Genomic DNA, 14,257 nt, shown 5'->3' with positions numbered 1-14,257 from the left:
TTATTTTGTCGATGCAATACGTATTGTGCTTAAGGAAAAATTTAGTGGAACGAGGACAAATTGATGACCATTTTTCGACTACAAAAGATAATCCATGGTGTGTCGTAAGAATCGTCTACTTAATTACGACTGAAATCCCTGGGTGGTCATTTTGCTGTCAAAACTGCGGTCACTAGAGGCTTTTAAGCTCTTAGGGACACGGATCGAAATGTTTCAACCGAAAAGCAACCGAGTACCTGTCGAATTCTCGACGGTCGATACCTGCACCTTGCGGCAAGTTTACTTTACGGTTACGGTTCCGCGAGAAACAGAAATTACTGGAAACTCAAAAGGTACTACATCGAACAATATGCTGGGTTGGTCATTTAACCCTTTTCGGTATGATTTGATCACAACTAATTCTTCGAAACGTGTACCATTTAATTTTGTTCGACCCTGCTGCGGTCTTCGAGGCATTTTTCTCCTAACGCGTCTCTTTTTTTATATTACTTTTTACTATTGTCAAGAAATTTCTCTTCGTTACTGTAAATGTACTTATTTATGTTCTTTCGATATTATATTAGAATTATGCAAAATGTCAAAATTAAGCAACATATAAGACCAGAAAAATGCGACTCTAGACTACATGGAATACCCCCTTAAACTCTGTACTTTATTAATAAATATTTCCGTTATTCATAGACGTACGAAAAAATTCCCTAGGATCAAATTACACTATTTTAGGGGACACGCGTAACGATAGACAAACTTTCTTCTCAAAGTCAGTTTTAAACATTTCAAATTTTTATAATATTTGTCTCTCGACTTGGTTCTGCTTCTTCAACTAAATATTCTGAGGGCAAAATGTATTTTTCTAAAATTTGCCTTTCATGCAATTTCATGCAATATAAATTCCTGTTATTCTCCAGCTCTTGGTGCGTCTCGCGAAGAAAAAACGAGTGTTTCGATACATCATTTTTATGATACTCGTTCAGCTAAACATCCTGGGGCACAAAATGTATATTTCTAAAATTTGAAATCGTAAATATGTTAGTTTGAAAACAAAATGCTCCAAACTCGCATAAATTTATTAAGAATCGGCAGGATATTATTAAAATGGTTTTCAAAGTTTGCAAAAGATTCCTATTGCGAAGCGAAAGAACAAATTTTCTTCGCGTTTTCCGCTAGCGTTCGCGAATTATTTTTACGGCTCGTGTCGCATGGTTTGTTTATCAGTTTTCCAGCCGCCGCGGGCCATTCGCGATAAACAATTTCGTGTTTCGCGGTAACCGATCGGGAATCGAGGCGTCGATCGGAGCGAGAGACGCGTCGAATCGAAAAGCTGCGTCGGCAGCAAGGTGTTCCGGTATCAAAGGTGATGTGACTCGTTCAAGGTTCTTTCAGAGGCATCGCGGAGCAGTAAAAATCCGACGATACGTAAGAACATAACCTGTGCGGCAGCCTGGCATAATGGGCCGTATTACGTGCATTGTCCACATCTTGACATACGGTAGCACATAGCAATTACAGGTGACCGAGGTCAGTGTTAATACGACAGTCGCGTGAGAGAAGAGTTCCAAAAATGATACGGTTCGCGCGCGACGATACCATGTTTTCTTGCGTAATACCGCTGCACAATACGCACAATACGTTCCTCTCTTAGGCAAAAGGTCCTGACAGTGGATTCTATATGTATATTAATTTAGTGCGCTCATTACGTGTAGACGCTCGTCACTGGATATTACACGTAGCCTTCGGAATCATCAACTCTGCGCACTTCCACGCCGGAGACAAGGTCACGAGACCCGTGTATACGTGCAACTATCACGAACACGAATTCAACCAGGGTGTGTTCCTTCGGGCACCTTTTCTTATAAAAATTTATTAGAATCGCCGCGCCACGACACGCCACGCTCCACAGAGAAAGAGAGAGAGAGTCAATCGTTAATTAAAACAGAAACTCGTGAAATTAATGGCCCAACGTGGCACCCGCCAAAAACGTCGATCCCGATATAGAAAATTTTTTTCGTGTTCGCGCGACAACGATTACTAAACGAATCTTGAAAATTACGGAAAAGTATATGGTACTTTAAGCGGTACAATATTGAATATGCAAAGCTAGCAAGACGCTCATTACACTCGTTGAACGTATAATTTAGACGTCGAAGATCATTAAACCACTTTTCAGCCTTTGAATGTTTAATCCTTCGTAAATCGACGTTTCTCTACTGCGTCTGTTACTTCATTATATAATTATTTACCTTGGAGTATGATAACGTATGGCTTATATGTACCTGAAAAAGACCTTCGTCCACGACCAGATTCCAACATTCTGAATTAGCTTGGTACTGCTGCTCGTATGGCATTTAAGAACCAATTGTTGCGCGTCATTCGTGCCTGATTTTTTCCCGTTGGGCGTTAATTCGGTGGCTGATCGGATCTCGGTGTCGTCGAGTCGTCGAATCTATCGAGGCAGGGGAGTTTAAAAGCGCCGCATTGGAACGCGTCGACAGCGTCGTGTCGGAGATACGGTTTCCTTCGGGATATCACGGAACTTAGGAATCGGTCGAGACACGATAGCCCATCGCAGGACGATCCTCCTCTTCAGGGTTCTTGCATCGCGAGCAACCGGTCGTCTCGCTTAGCCACCGCTGTTAGCGTGTCGAGCATCGTAGATATTCTCAGGACCGAGTCAAGGCACGAGAGTTATCGCCACGGACGAAAATCCAAAAATTCCACTTTTACGAAACCCGACGCCCAACGACGAGCGTTCGACGAACGCCGCGAAAGTGTTTAAAAATGTTTCGAAGCGCCGGAAACGGAAGGTCAGAGTGTTCCTCGGACGCACACTTTGCTCTACATTTTCGAAAGCGAATCGACTAGCGAACGGTCGAAGGGTTACAGTTCCTCTCGCACTGCACTTCGATCACAATTCTCTGAACCGAATTTCCACGGGGCGAACGAAGCCGGGGGGGAAATTTGCCAGTGACGGGAAAACAGCGCGCCGATTTTCCGGAAGGTTAGCGTTTACCTCGAACCGCGTGTCGTCCGCGAGTGTCAGCCGCAGGAATACAACGCGATCGTGATCGTACTCGACAAGGATCATGGAAGGGGCCTGCGACTTCTCCCATTGGCGGAACTTTTCAGGTGTATTTCTCCACGTGCATGCGAGTCCTCTGCACGTACGCATTAGGTTACGTCTCACCGGCCGTTGGGGACTATCTCGGTAGGTCATTGTCACGATTCTACGGTTGTCTAACGACGTGACTCCTCGTCGCGATGATTCTCTTCGGACCACGGTTGCCCCTCGAACAACTAGGGGGACTTGGTGCACGAAAATTGTAAAATTTTTCGAAGCCCCATCTTCTTTCTATTTAAAGGTCAACCACTGTAGTCTCTCGTTAGCGTTCGCTACTCTTTCTTTGACGAGAAGATCATCTGTATACAGTGTGTTCGACCACCACAGGGAAAAATTTTAATGGGAGATTCTAAGGGCCAAAATAAGACGAAAATCAAGAATATCAAGCTTCGTTAAAAGCTATTAAAAAATTAAATTGAAAAGTTTCAAATCATTCTGGAAAAATTATTTTCGATTGCAAGGGTCGAATACAATCATTTTTTGTCAATAGAGATACCCTCGAAATCCTAACCATTTTCGAGAAAAAAATTCCTTACCGAAGATATAATTTCAGACTAGAAATGTCACTCGAAATTACAGGCGTATCTTTAAAACGTCATATCTTCTGAACGGATTGGGCGATTTTAATGTTTCAAACGGCAATCAACGCGTATTTTAGTGAAGAATATGTAGAAATTTTAAAAATATTGGAAAAGTTGCTCCTTGACACCGTAAAATGAGACAAACCCCATAAAATTGGTCCAATTTAAATAATTCCTACAATAGTGAATATATTTGAATGAAACTTTTTTCTGAAGTAGAGCTCATGGGTACCTACAAAAAAGTATTAGACAACTTTTCTGTAGGGCGTCAGACAAAATTATTAAAAATGAAAAATGAATTTTTAAGAAACATCGACATGGGCCTAAATTTTTCGGCGAAAAGAAAAATTTTCAAATCGTTCTAAAAAAATTATTTTTGGCTCCGGAGGCCAATTAGAATCATTTTTGGTGAATAGACATAGCTCCGAAATCCGACGCATTTTCGAGGAAAAAATTCAGTAAGTGGACAAATTTTTTGTCAAAATTAAAATATTTCAAATCATTCTGAAAAAATTATTTTTGATTGTGGGGGCCAATTATAAGCATTTTTGGTGAATAGGCATAGTCCCAAAATCCTACCCAATTTCTAGAAAAAAATTCGCGAAGGTGCCTAAATTTTTCGGCAAAAAGAAAAATTTTCAAATCATTCTGGAAAAAATATTTTTAGTTGCAGGAGTCGATTACAATTATTTTTTGTGAATAGGCATAACCTTGAAATCCTACGTACTTTCGAGAAAAAAATTCCTTACCGAAAATATAATTTCAGGCCAGAAATATTTAATTATGTAAATATACTGATTATTAATGCGAAGTACGATTTTTAATGCGAAGACGATTTGACGTACGATACGGTTATCATTTTTTTTCGTTAATGAAGAATAATGTTTAATTTTTCATTTTTTCTGTGAATAATTACCAAGTATTACTTCGTAGAATTGTAATTTTTTTTCAACTAAATTTCTTATGCTGTTATTGTTCCGAGGCAGTACTTCCTACGATACAATCTTTATGATTTTCATTATGAGTGTAACATGGTAAATTAATTAAAAAATTTGTTTTATCAAAATTGTAAAAATATTTTCATAAATTCTATAGATCTGGAACTTTTCTACAAGAATATCAGTGTAGTAAAAGGGAAGATAAAAAACAACCGTAACACTGTGCGACTATAACAAACATAAAATTGAAACTTAAATTTCAATTAAGATATACATACATATTTAATTATATTTCTACAATACTTCTGGGATATTTTTAATTATATCAAATAAAACAGATTACGAAGGTATAACCGGAAAATAATGATAAAATATCAATATAAGTCCCTAATAGTAACAATGTATTCTTTATCTTTGTGAATATGCTTTTTATTATAAAATTTCATAGAATAGAAACATCTTGATAATTACTAGAATCGCTTTGTTTTATAATAAGATCAAAAATACGATTTGACATGCTATTAATTAGTTTCCAAAACATTTCTTCGCGGACATCCTTGTACGCAGTAATTATGGCAATCTTTAATTCTGCAATGTGGACGGTCACGTTAAAATGCTATTTTTATTTTTATTAGGATATATATTCGTATCATTGCATCAAACAAATTCAACATAAATTGCTAAAAAATAGTATTTATGAGTTTTTTGACCGATTAGTAAATCCAGTGTTAAATCCTCTTCAGTTCAATAAGACGACCAAATGATAGATGCAAATTCCAAGCACAGATCCCAGAGTCAAATCATTTTTCAAGGAATTAATGCTTGCTAAAGTCTAATCTCTTGAGAAAATCCATAATCATCGAAAAACTAAAGGGCGAATTAAACAAAAGATATATGTTGTTGGTAGACGCGATAAAACATAAGTGTACGGAAAATATATTTTCCATCCTAATTATTTAAGATCTTTCGATTACTTTTATTTGTCCCCTTCGCGATACGATGTTCGTTTTAAGCTAGTAACTCTGCTTTATTTTTCTAACAATACTGTCTCGCTTGTCGAGTTCAGCAGCGATAAGGCGAAGATCTTTATTCTAGTACTTTGTAGCGATTTCTTTAATTTTGATATTTATTCTAATGCTCGCATAATAAGTAGCATTAGACCTTGCTCTAGTATCGATACCCATATTTACGTAACATTCCTTTTATATTCAATTTTTATTTGTTTGCCGGTGAATGTTTCATTTTATAACTCAAATTTCCAATTTTATTAAAATAAATAACGGATACAGTGTTATTTATTCTTCATTCGCTATTTGAAGTTTTTGTTTAGATTAGAATTTTGGCTATAGACGTTTATAGAAGTATGCAGTATTTGCTGTCTGTAACTCGGTTCAAATTTTCTAATAAATGGAACTATAATACATATCGAAAATGAAATTAATGTCAGAAATCTGTAATTAAATTTTACTGATAAAAATATAGGTAAAATTAAAGTAATTTCAATATCGAGAATTAAAAAAAAAGAAACGAACCGGAAAAGGTAATCGAAAGAAATGAAAGGCTGTTAATGAAATTAAATATAACTAAAAATAATATAACCATGTAAAAATAATAAACGTGCAGGTCCCGCGCGATCGCGATAATTTAAAAAAGGGCAATAAACTCAAGATTGTACATACCTGAAAGGAACGATGGTGCGGATGATGGGGATGATGAAATTGCGGTGTGTGAATCATGTCGCCTGTCTCAGAATCTTCGCACCTGGATAACTTCTCGACCTCGATGTTGTTCGAGGTGGTAATGGCCGTTTCGTCCTTTGCACTCGCGGATTCCTCTTCACTGTCCTTTTTCTTTTTCTTCACTTCCGGCTTCGTTTCCTATTTAACAAACCTTGATATTACAATGTCCACGTCACGTTAACATCGAAGACAAGTGTCTACAATTTTTATCGGAAACGAACGTGTAAAATATAAACGCGCGCGTCATAGAATTTTTTAATAATCTTAGCTTGGTAACCGTTGAAACTCTCGGCCGTAATATCAAGCCTCGGAGTTTCTATCTCCAAGAATGATGTATCGAGAAGACAAAACTCAATCGTATCTCGAAAATATAGATTTTCGTTAAAATTTTTACGTTAAAAACAGTCGTCGTGATAAATGTTAAAATAAATATATCTTTCGAGATGTTTAGGTGGGGAGATTAGTATATTGGAGCGTTTAATTCTAATTTATAAATGCAAATCGCTCGTAGACTGTCCGCTGTATAAAAAGTGGTTTTACAGTGTTACGTTATATGGATGGAAATTAGGAAAGAATTATGAAAACGTAGAAAAGGTATCTGTGATATGTAATCTATGTATATCTGTCCTGGAACTCCTGAATCCTCATTTCTTATAATTATTACTCATTTTGTAACATATTTGCGACTTTCTATTGAAATATCTGAACGATCAATTCTGTAGAGGTTATTTTCTTGTTTTTTTAAATATAGGTTGATTTTCTTTTGGTGTATTGTTATGTATTTTTCACTTAAATATTGTAAGTGTTATTCCAGTGTTAATCATTGATATCTCACATTTCAAAAATCCTCTGAACCAGCAAATTTTGTTTTTCTACCAAGTTACGAGTTCCACCCTCGTCAATTTCAGAATGTTAAGGATCGAAAAGTTAGGTATTGAACGCGTAAGGTATTTCTGAATACGCAAACCTCTGTTTGAGCCCCATCGAATGAGTCATTTTGACCACTCCCGATAGTTCCAGTGTTAATCATTGATGTCTCACATTTCAAAAATCCCCTAAACCAATAAATTTAATTTTTCTACCAAGTTACGAGTTTCACCCTCGTCAATTTCAGAATGTTAACCATCTAAAAGTTAGGTATTGATCGCGTAAGGTATTTGTGAGTACGGAAACGTTGCACAAACCTCTGTTTGAGCCTCATCGAGGCCAACGAGTTGTAGCGCCTCTTCGAGATTGAATCCGTCGGGAAGACCTAGAGTATTGTTGTTGAGGAAACCTTCGACGTTAGCGCTTCCTAAGAGACCACCTCCGAGTAAGTCCGAAGGGAAATCATTTTCGAGCTCTAAGGTGTTGGTTAATCCCAAAGAATCATCGGTTAATCCGGCCAACGGATTGTCTAAGTCCAGTGACGCGTTCCTGAGCAGCTGATTGTCCTCCTCGGCCGAGTTGCTTCCGGTTCCTTCTTGATTGCCAGAGCTGAGTATGTATTCACCTGTAACACACGCGGACCTATCAATTAGGGCATGGTTCTTCGAAACAACGGACCGAGTACTGTTCAACGACGTTGAATTACTCGCGTTCGTACGTTTCGAGTATGATAATGACTCGTATAGTATGACTCACAGAAGGAATATTATACTCGAACAAATTATCGGTTTACGGGACGTAAGTAAGCGTAAACAGGTTCGCGTGCACGACGACCATTTTCGAGGATCATTTAGAATCATTTAATTGTTCGCAAGATTGTACACCGCACGAGAAACTACGTTCTTCCATTGTCAACCACATGTTTCGCAGTTTTCACATTGTGTACCACTAACTATCGTTCGCTGCAGGTCGTGATTAACTTCTAGCAGGTATTGTAACGTTAAAACGATCAAAAGAAACCGCGCTCGTATTACTCAGAGCGAGGTCGCTTTAAAAAATTTTCACAGTTCCACGTGTGCTTTCATTTTGAAATGCTTGTTATCGAGGAAACAGGACATTTAGAACTCTAATTAAGAAACGGAAATAAATCTTTGTTTCTTTTTTTACATTAGGGAAGTATACTTATGTTTGACAGAAACTTGAACGAAATTTCTATAGCTTCGACACATTTTTCTACTATATTTTAATATTAATGAATAGTAGTTTACGTATTACAAGTTTGACATACTGGGAATTCTTTTTTATAAGGTTGAAGCGTCAATTTTCAGTCAATGTAATTTTTTTCTAGCCAGAATTTTCTGTAGCTTTTCAATCTTATAATCTAATAGTTTGGTGGATAAAGTTGGCTTTAAGGCCTTTGTGATTCAGATGAAATACTTGTAATATTTTTTAATTCCATTGGACACGTACTTAAATGACTGGTAAGTTTAGGATTGTGTTTGATAATTCCTTCTATGTAAATCAAATACAAATAATTGTCATTTTAATGTTTTCTTTGTCCATTAAATTCCCTCGTTACATGACAAAAATTAAAACAACAAACGTTTGAAAGTAATATAACAACGCAACAATGATAGAAAACTATAGAAATTTCGTAGCAAAAATGTAAAGAAAGGGATAGAAATTATTAATTACTAAATGGAAACAAAGTTTCGCTCACTGCAGTTTTGCTAATAGAATTTTAATAATACATTACATTTTCTACTAAATCCCAAATCGTAACTCTAGCGGCGAAAACTGTCTTCTTTCCCTCGATATTCCACTAAATTCCCTTCATCGAACGTATTAAGTTTGTTTCACCATTTTCACAATGCACAATGCACGATTAGAAGCTTTTATCGTCCCATTTTATTACAGGAACCGAATCACTGACCACGTCGCGATGTTTACGAACCGATCGAGCGAACGTTTATCGATGTTTCGACATTGAAAATTCGTTAAGAACCGATCACGTATCGCGTTTCCCTCGATTCGGCGACCGGGGGGCACGCGGGGAAAAATTCACGATGAAAATCATCGGAGGATGATTCGACCGAACCGGATTTAATGTGACTCGACTAAAACTGTCCGTCTCGGAGGCCAGTACTTGAGAACTGACTGTAGCCGACGGACAGGTAAAATTTTGGAGGAGGGACAGGAAAGGAAAAAAAAAAACGTAACTAATTGAGGGACAAAGGGGTGTTGTTGAAGATCCACCTGCTGGTCTGAACAACCCCCAATGTTCCCGCCCTACGGCCAATCGCGCGTCCCCGTTTCTACCCTACTTCATCCCCTACGCACGCTCCGAACACGACCTGGCACGACCGTTTGCCTCATCGTCGCTCCACAAAACACGTAACGCATAAGTCGCGATCCATGTTCGCTGGCGGCCATGCACAATGCCCAAGGACACTTGACGGATTCAATTTGTCCCTACAAAATTGCAAAATTACATCCACACTTACGAACAAACTCTGGTGTACAATGTCACGATACTGGTCTTAGAATATTAACAATAGTAAGCTTTGCAATGGTAGGTTATATGGTTTTTCACTTTGAATGCATCTTTTTGAGGATATACACCTACGTAGGAACACTTGACAGGGTCAAACTGCCCCTAAAAATTGCAAAAATACATCTACACTAACCTTAGAATATTAACGATACTAAGCCTTACAATATTAACAAAATTATATGATTTTTCACTTTGAATGCATTTTTTTGAGAATATACACCTACGTAAGAACACTCGACAGAGTCAATCTGTCCCTAAAAATTGCAAAATTAGGTCTACAAGAACCAAAACTCTTTTTGTAAATGGTAAACGTAAACCTTATTAACAATGTATAATATTAACAATGTTCTATGGTTTTTTAATTTAAATGTACGTTTCTGAGAGAACATATAGGCACTTAGAGTCACCTAAAAAATTAGATCTACTCGAAAGAAAATTTCTTTCGTGGATAGTAAACGTGAGAGTGAATGCTTTACCTTCAATATCAACAAAATTCCAAAATTTTTTACTTTAAATATTTCGAAAGACCATATATGGGCCATAGGTGAAATAGAAATGTCCTTCTTTGAAAAAAAAGTCAGACGAATAATTAAAAAAAAAACTATAAAAACTATCTGAAACATAGTACAGAATGTTCTGGCTTTTTCCAGTAAAAACGCGATAAATGAACTTTCAATGCCATTTTAAGTCGCGTAAATATGGAAATTGGATCGATGACAAAGAATCGCAATTTATAGTAATTATTTCCTCGACTGATGCTCAACCGTTGATTTATGGGGTACAAAATATCTAATATCCGTATTGTTTCCGTCGATATACTTAAAAATTGCTTTAATTAATCGGTTTCATCTTGAATTGCGAACGAGAAAATAATTTCGAACCAACGAAATTTCGACGTGCAGAATCGTCTTTCCCTCCGGGACAATGTTATTAGTGATAACAATCTCATAAAATAATAACTGTTTGAGGACCGTTCGAACGGGTCGGGCAGAACTGAGCGACAGGCGGTTCGACAAAAGAAGAATTAGCTTTTCGTTCTTCTTCTGTTGGTCGTGAGTGCGGTACCTCGAGAAAGAGGAAGATCGCACCTCTGGGATGGCTATTACACTAACTAGTAGTGGCGGCCATTGTCTGGCCCAAATGCGGGACCGACCGCACGATAATGGCCGCCTATAATTTGAGAAGTCGAAGCATCTCCTCTTGTATAGGCTGAAATATTTCTTTCCTTTTTCTCCGATTCGAATAAAGCGCAAAAAATACCTTTCAATCGTATCCGAGGCGGGGAGAAGTACTTTGAAAAGCGTCTGACGATGGGGACGAAAACGGATAATTCGATTACCACGTTGACAAGGAGAAGAAGGTGAAACTGTTAACTCTCCGGGTGAAATGTTATAGAAAATAAATCTAGATAAGATTTATATTCGACTATATAAAAAATAAGCACAATACGAAATTTGTATTATTTCTTGCTTTTCTCTTTCGAGTATTTCCGAAGAATTTGGTTTAAAAAGTATATTTTACGGATGAAAAACTTTAAATGCATTTCTTTTAAAACTATATTGTCTTAACTGAGTTCCATGATGTCTCAAAATCTCTGACATAAAATTTGCTATGCAATTTAAGTTCCTTATAGGGAAACTCATCCTAATTAAAAATCTGTTTTCATTATATAAAAGATTAAATAAGAAGCTTTCTTTTAACTATGTTCATTGTCAATATTTTATTTTCTAAAAATAATTTTTCAACGAATAGGAGCATACAGGACTATCGTATCCGTATTTGTATCGTTTAGTCACTCGTTTCGAAGCATTTAAAGTCAGATTCTTAATCTTCGGCTTAGATAGAGAATATTTTGAGAAATTAATAAATAGAATGCCAAGGATTTAAAAGTTATTCGAAGCTAGATGTTTGACAAATCAAATATGGATCTTTTTCTTAGTTTCAAGCTAGTTACTCTCATGTATTATAAGTAGAAACTGTTATAACTGACATTTGAACGATTTTTCGAGTTGCAGCGACTGTTGACGAAATCCTAGTTTAGTTTAGCGGTGGCACGGCCACGGAAATAGCAACAAAAGTAATCCAGAGCTTTTTTCCCGGACGATTAACGGTTCGAGCAGTTGCATACTGTTAGGAGACACAAAGCGAAAAGCGAACGTCTCTCGAGGGACGAATCTCTTCTCGACTTAAATCCGACGCAAGGGAATTCGCTCGATCACGGTGCATTTAATGGCGTGGTTCTCAGTCTTTTTTGAATCCCCGGCTTCTTTGAACTCGCGGTTGACTTTTTCCACGGCCACGGGAACGTCGACAGATCATTTCTCACATTTCGCGCGCGCCTAACGACCATTTTCTTTTCTTTCCAGCTCCCCTCCGCTACCCCCCACCGCCTCCCCCCCTCTCCCGCGTCCCTGTAGCCCTTCTTCGGATAATAATTCCTGCGTTACTCGGCAGAATTTTTGGACCAGTGGCCCTACGGACCCGAACATCAAAAAGATATACCAGTGGTCGTGCCTCTAATACCATCTACTTTCTAGTGCCACGTACACGTACGCTCCAATACGGGACGAGAGAATCCATCGTCGTGAATGCGCCGGCACGATTGTCCTATCCCCCGATGATAAATATATCGAGAAAAATGTTACATTCGCAGCCCTCGACAGAAGGGTGCCAATAATCTATACCGACACGCTTCTAACGTCGTTTGACGTCTCATTTTTACGATTGCTTAATGGACGCGTGAATGCACGTACATCACTCTGCCTCACCTGGTGCACCAGTATAAACAGTTTCTATCCTGATCGCGGTCAGTGGTTTCTGTCCGGTCATTGATCGTTATCACTGACCGATATCGGGACGTTTCACCGAACCCCGTTCAACCGCACGCTGCTACCTTTTAACCGTAGGGCGAAGCCACCTAATATGGCCTAGCAAAAGCTAAATCGCTGTCGATCGAAATACAACTCGCACGTTCGCTTTTAACTTGTCTCGAAATAAAAATAAACTGTTCTGTATCCTCGATACGGCCCAAGAAATATTGATTAATTCGTGTATTCGAAGAACGCTTTTATCATTTGTTGGAACATTTTTGACAAATGGTTTTCAGTAGGATTACGTTTGAAATATTTTATTTTTCAAAAAGTTGGAATTTTCATATCGGGCGAATAAAATTTACTTTTATTAAAATTTATTTCTAAAATTTTTAGTCTGTTCTCAGAGTGTGACGTGAAATTATCGTGGTCCAATACATTGTTTACATTACTAAGATTCGTTAAAATTGCTGTTTTTTACTGTATTTTTTGTCAACGCTTTTCCTAATATTTCTCTATCTATAAATATTTTGTTTCTCCTGCAGTTTAGTTTTACTTCTCCACGAAGAAACGTATTTATTATGTTTGTTATCTTTATTAATTTAACCACGATTGGCCTTCGTTTAGTTCTCCTTCTCGTGTAATTTAACACCGTTTTATTCGTACTATTGTAACTCGAAATTATTTATGGTTTGTTTGTCGATGTATTTACTTTTTCTGTGCAATGAAATTTAGTGTGTGATGGTTCTCTCGTTTGACGTTTCTCTGGCCACTAGCATTCAATTTACGCGACCGTTTCGGCCAATAATAAACGGAGATGGAAAATGTATATGCTTAGAGGCGTGACTAATCCACTACGACCAATCGTACCCGCATTCCCTTCGCTCGTCGTCTATTTAACGCTGCACAATAGTTTGGAGAATGACACCTTTGGTATTTTATGCAAACTCAAACTTCAAAGATCCTGTCAGATGACCTTTTGTCGCTGAAAGATTTGATGGAACACGACTTTTATTTTTCTTATATGATTTCTGGCCCAATTCGTGCAAGATTTTAAAATTTGCTCATCAACAACACAAATTTTTTCTTTTTTTTTATTATTATCATTGTGTCATTTACTTTACTATCGTTTGTTACTTTTAGAGCCTCCATTTCTGACATTTTATAATGTTTCTTTACGGAGTTTATCGTCAATAAACGGTATCAATTTATCAAAATGAACTTCAAATGTTAAGAACGGAAGAACAAATACATTCGTATAAATTTCGATATAGTTTTATAAATAATTGAGAAAACCATGGGTTGAAAAAGACTCGAAGACCGTGAGTCCAACAATTTTTATTGCGAATAAAATATACCAATCTACAAAACGAGCATGAAGTGTAGTATTAAGGGCAGAAGAACAAATACATTCGTATAAATTTTCGAAAAAGACTCGAAGAATGCTCTAGGGTTAGTAGCTCGATACTTGGTTCGATAACTATAATAATATGTAGCAATTGTATTTCACATGCAACGTGCACGAACCCTCTTCGTCATATTAGTCAATATCCTGCGTCAACAAAGATATTTTCACTTAAAATATTATTTTATTCAGCGAACAATTTATCTTGATCTTCGAATCGAACGAACACTTTATCATTATCAGAT

The 14,257-nt window shown here is 37.3% G+C and overlaps 1 protein-coding gene across 1 annotated transcript in view; it reads right to left on the bottom strand.

Moving 5' to 3' along the window:
- LOC122401943 (endoplasmic reticulum membrane sensor NFE2L1) overlaps positions 1–14,257 on the bottom strand; it is a 119,034-nt gene that overhangs the window by 44,634 nt on the left and 60,143 nt on the right. Inside the window, exons 4-5 of the mRNA XM_043404413.1 lie at positions 7,561–7,868; positions 6,317–6,514 (exon numbers count right to left, since the gene is read on the bottom strand). Coding sequence (XP_043260348.1) covers positions 6,317–6,514; positions 7,561–7,868 — 506 coding nt within the window. The remainder of the gene's footprint in view (positions 1–6,316; positions 6,515–7,560; positions 7,869–14,257) is intronic.

This window comes from Colletes gigas, unplaced genomic scaffold, assembly GCF_013123115.1.
Source record: "Colletes gigas isolate AHSC1104 unplaced genomic scaffold, ASM1312311v1 Colletes_gigas_Sc00002, whole genome shotgun sequence".
Lineage (NCBI taxonomy): Eukaryota > Metazoa > Arthropoda > Insecta > Hymenoptera > Colletidae > Colletes > Colletes gigas.
Note: the sequence above shows the minus strand (reverse complement) of the source record. Positions and strands in the feature narration are given on the sequence as shown.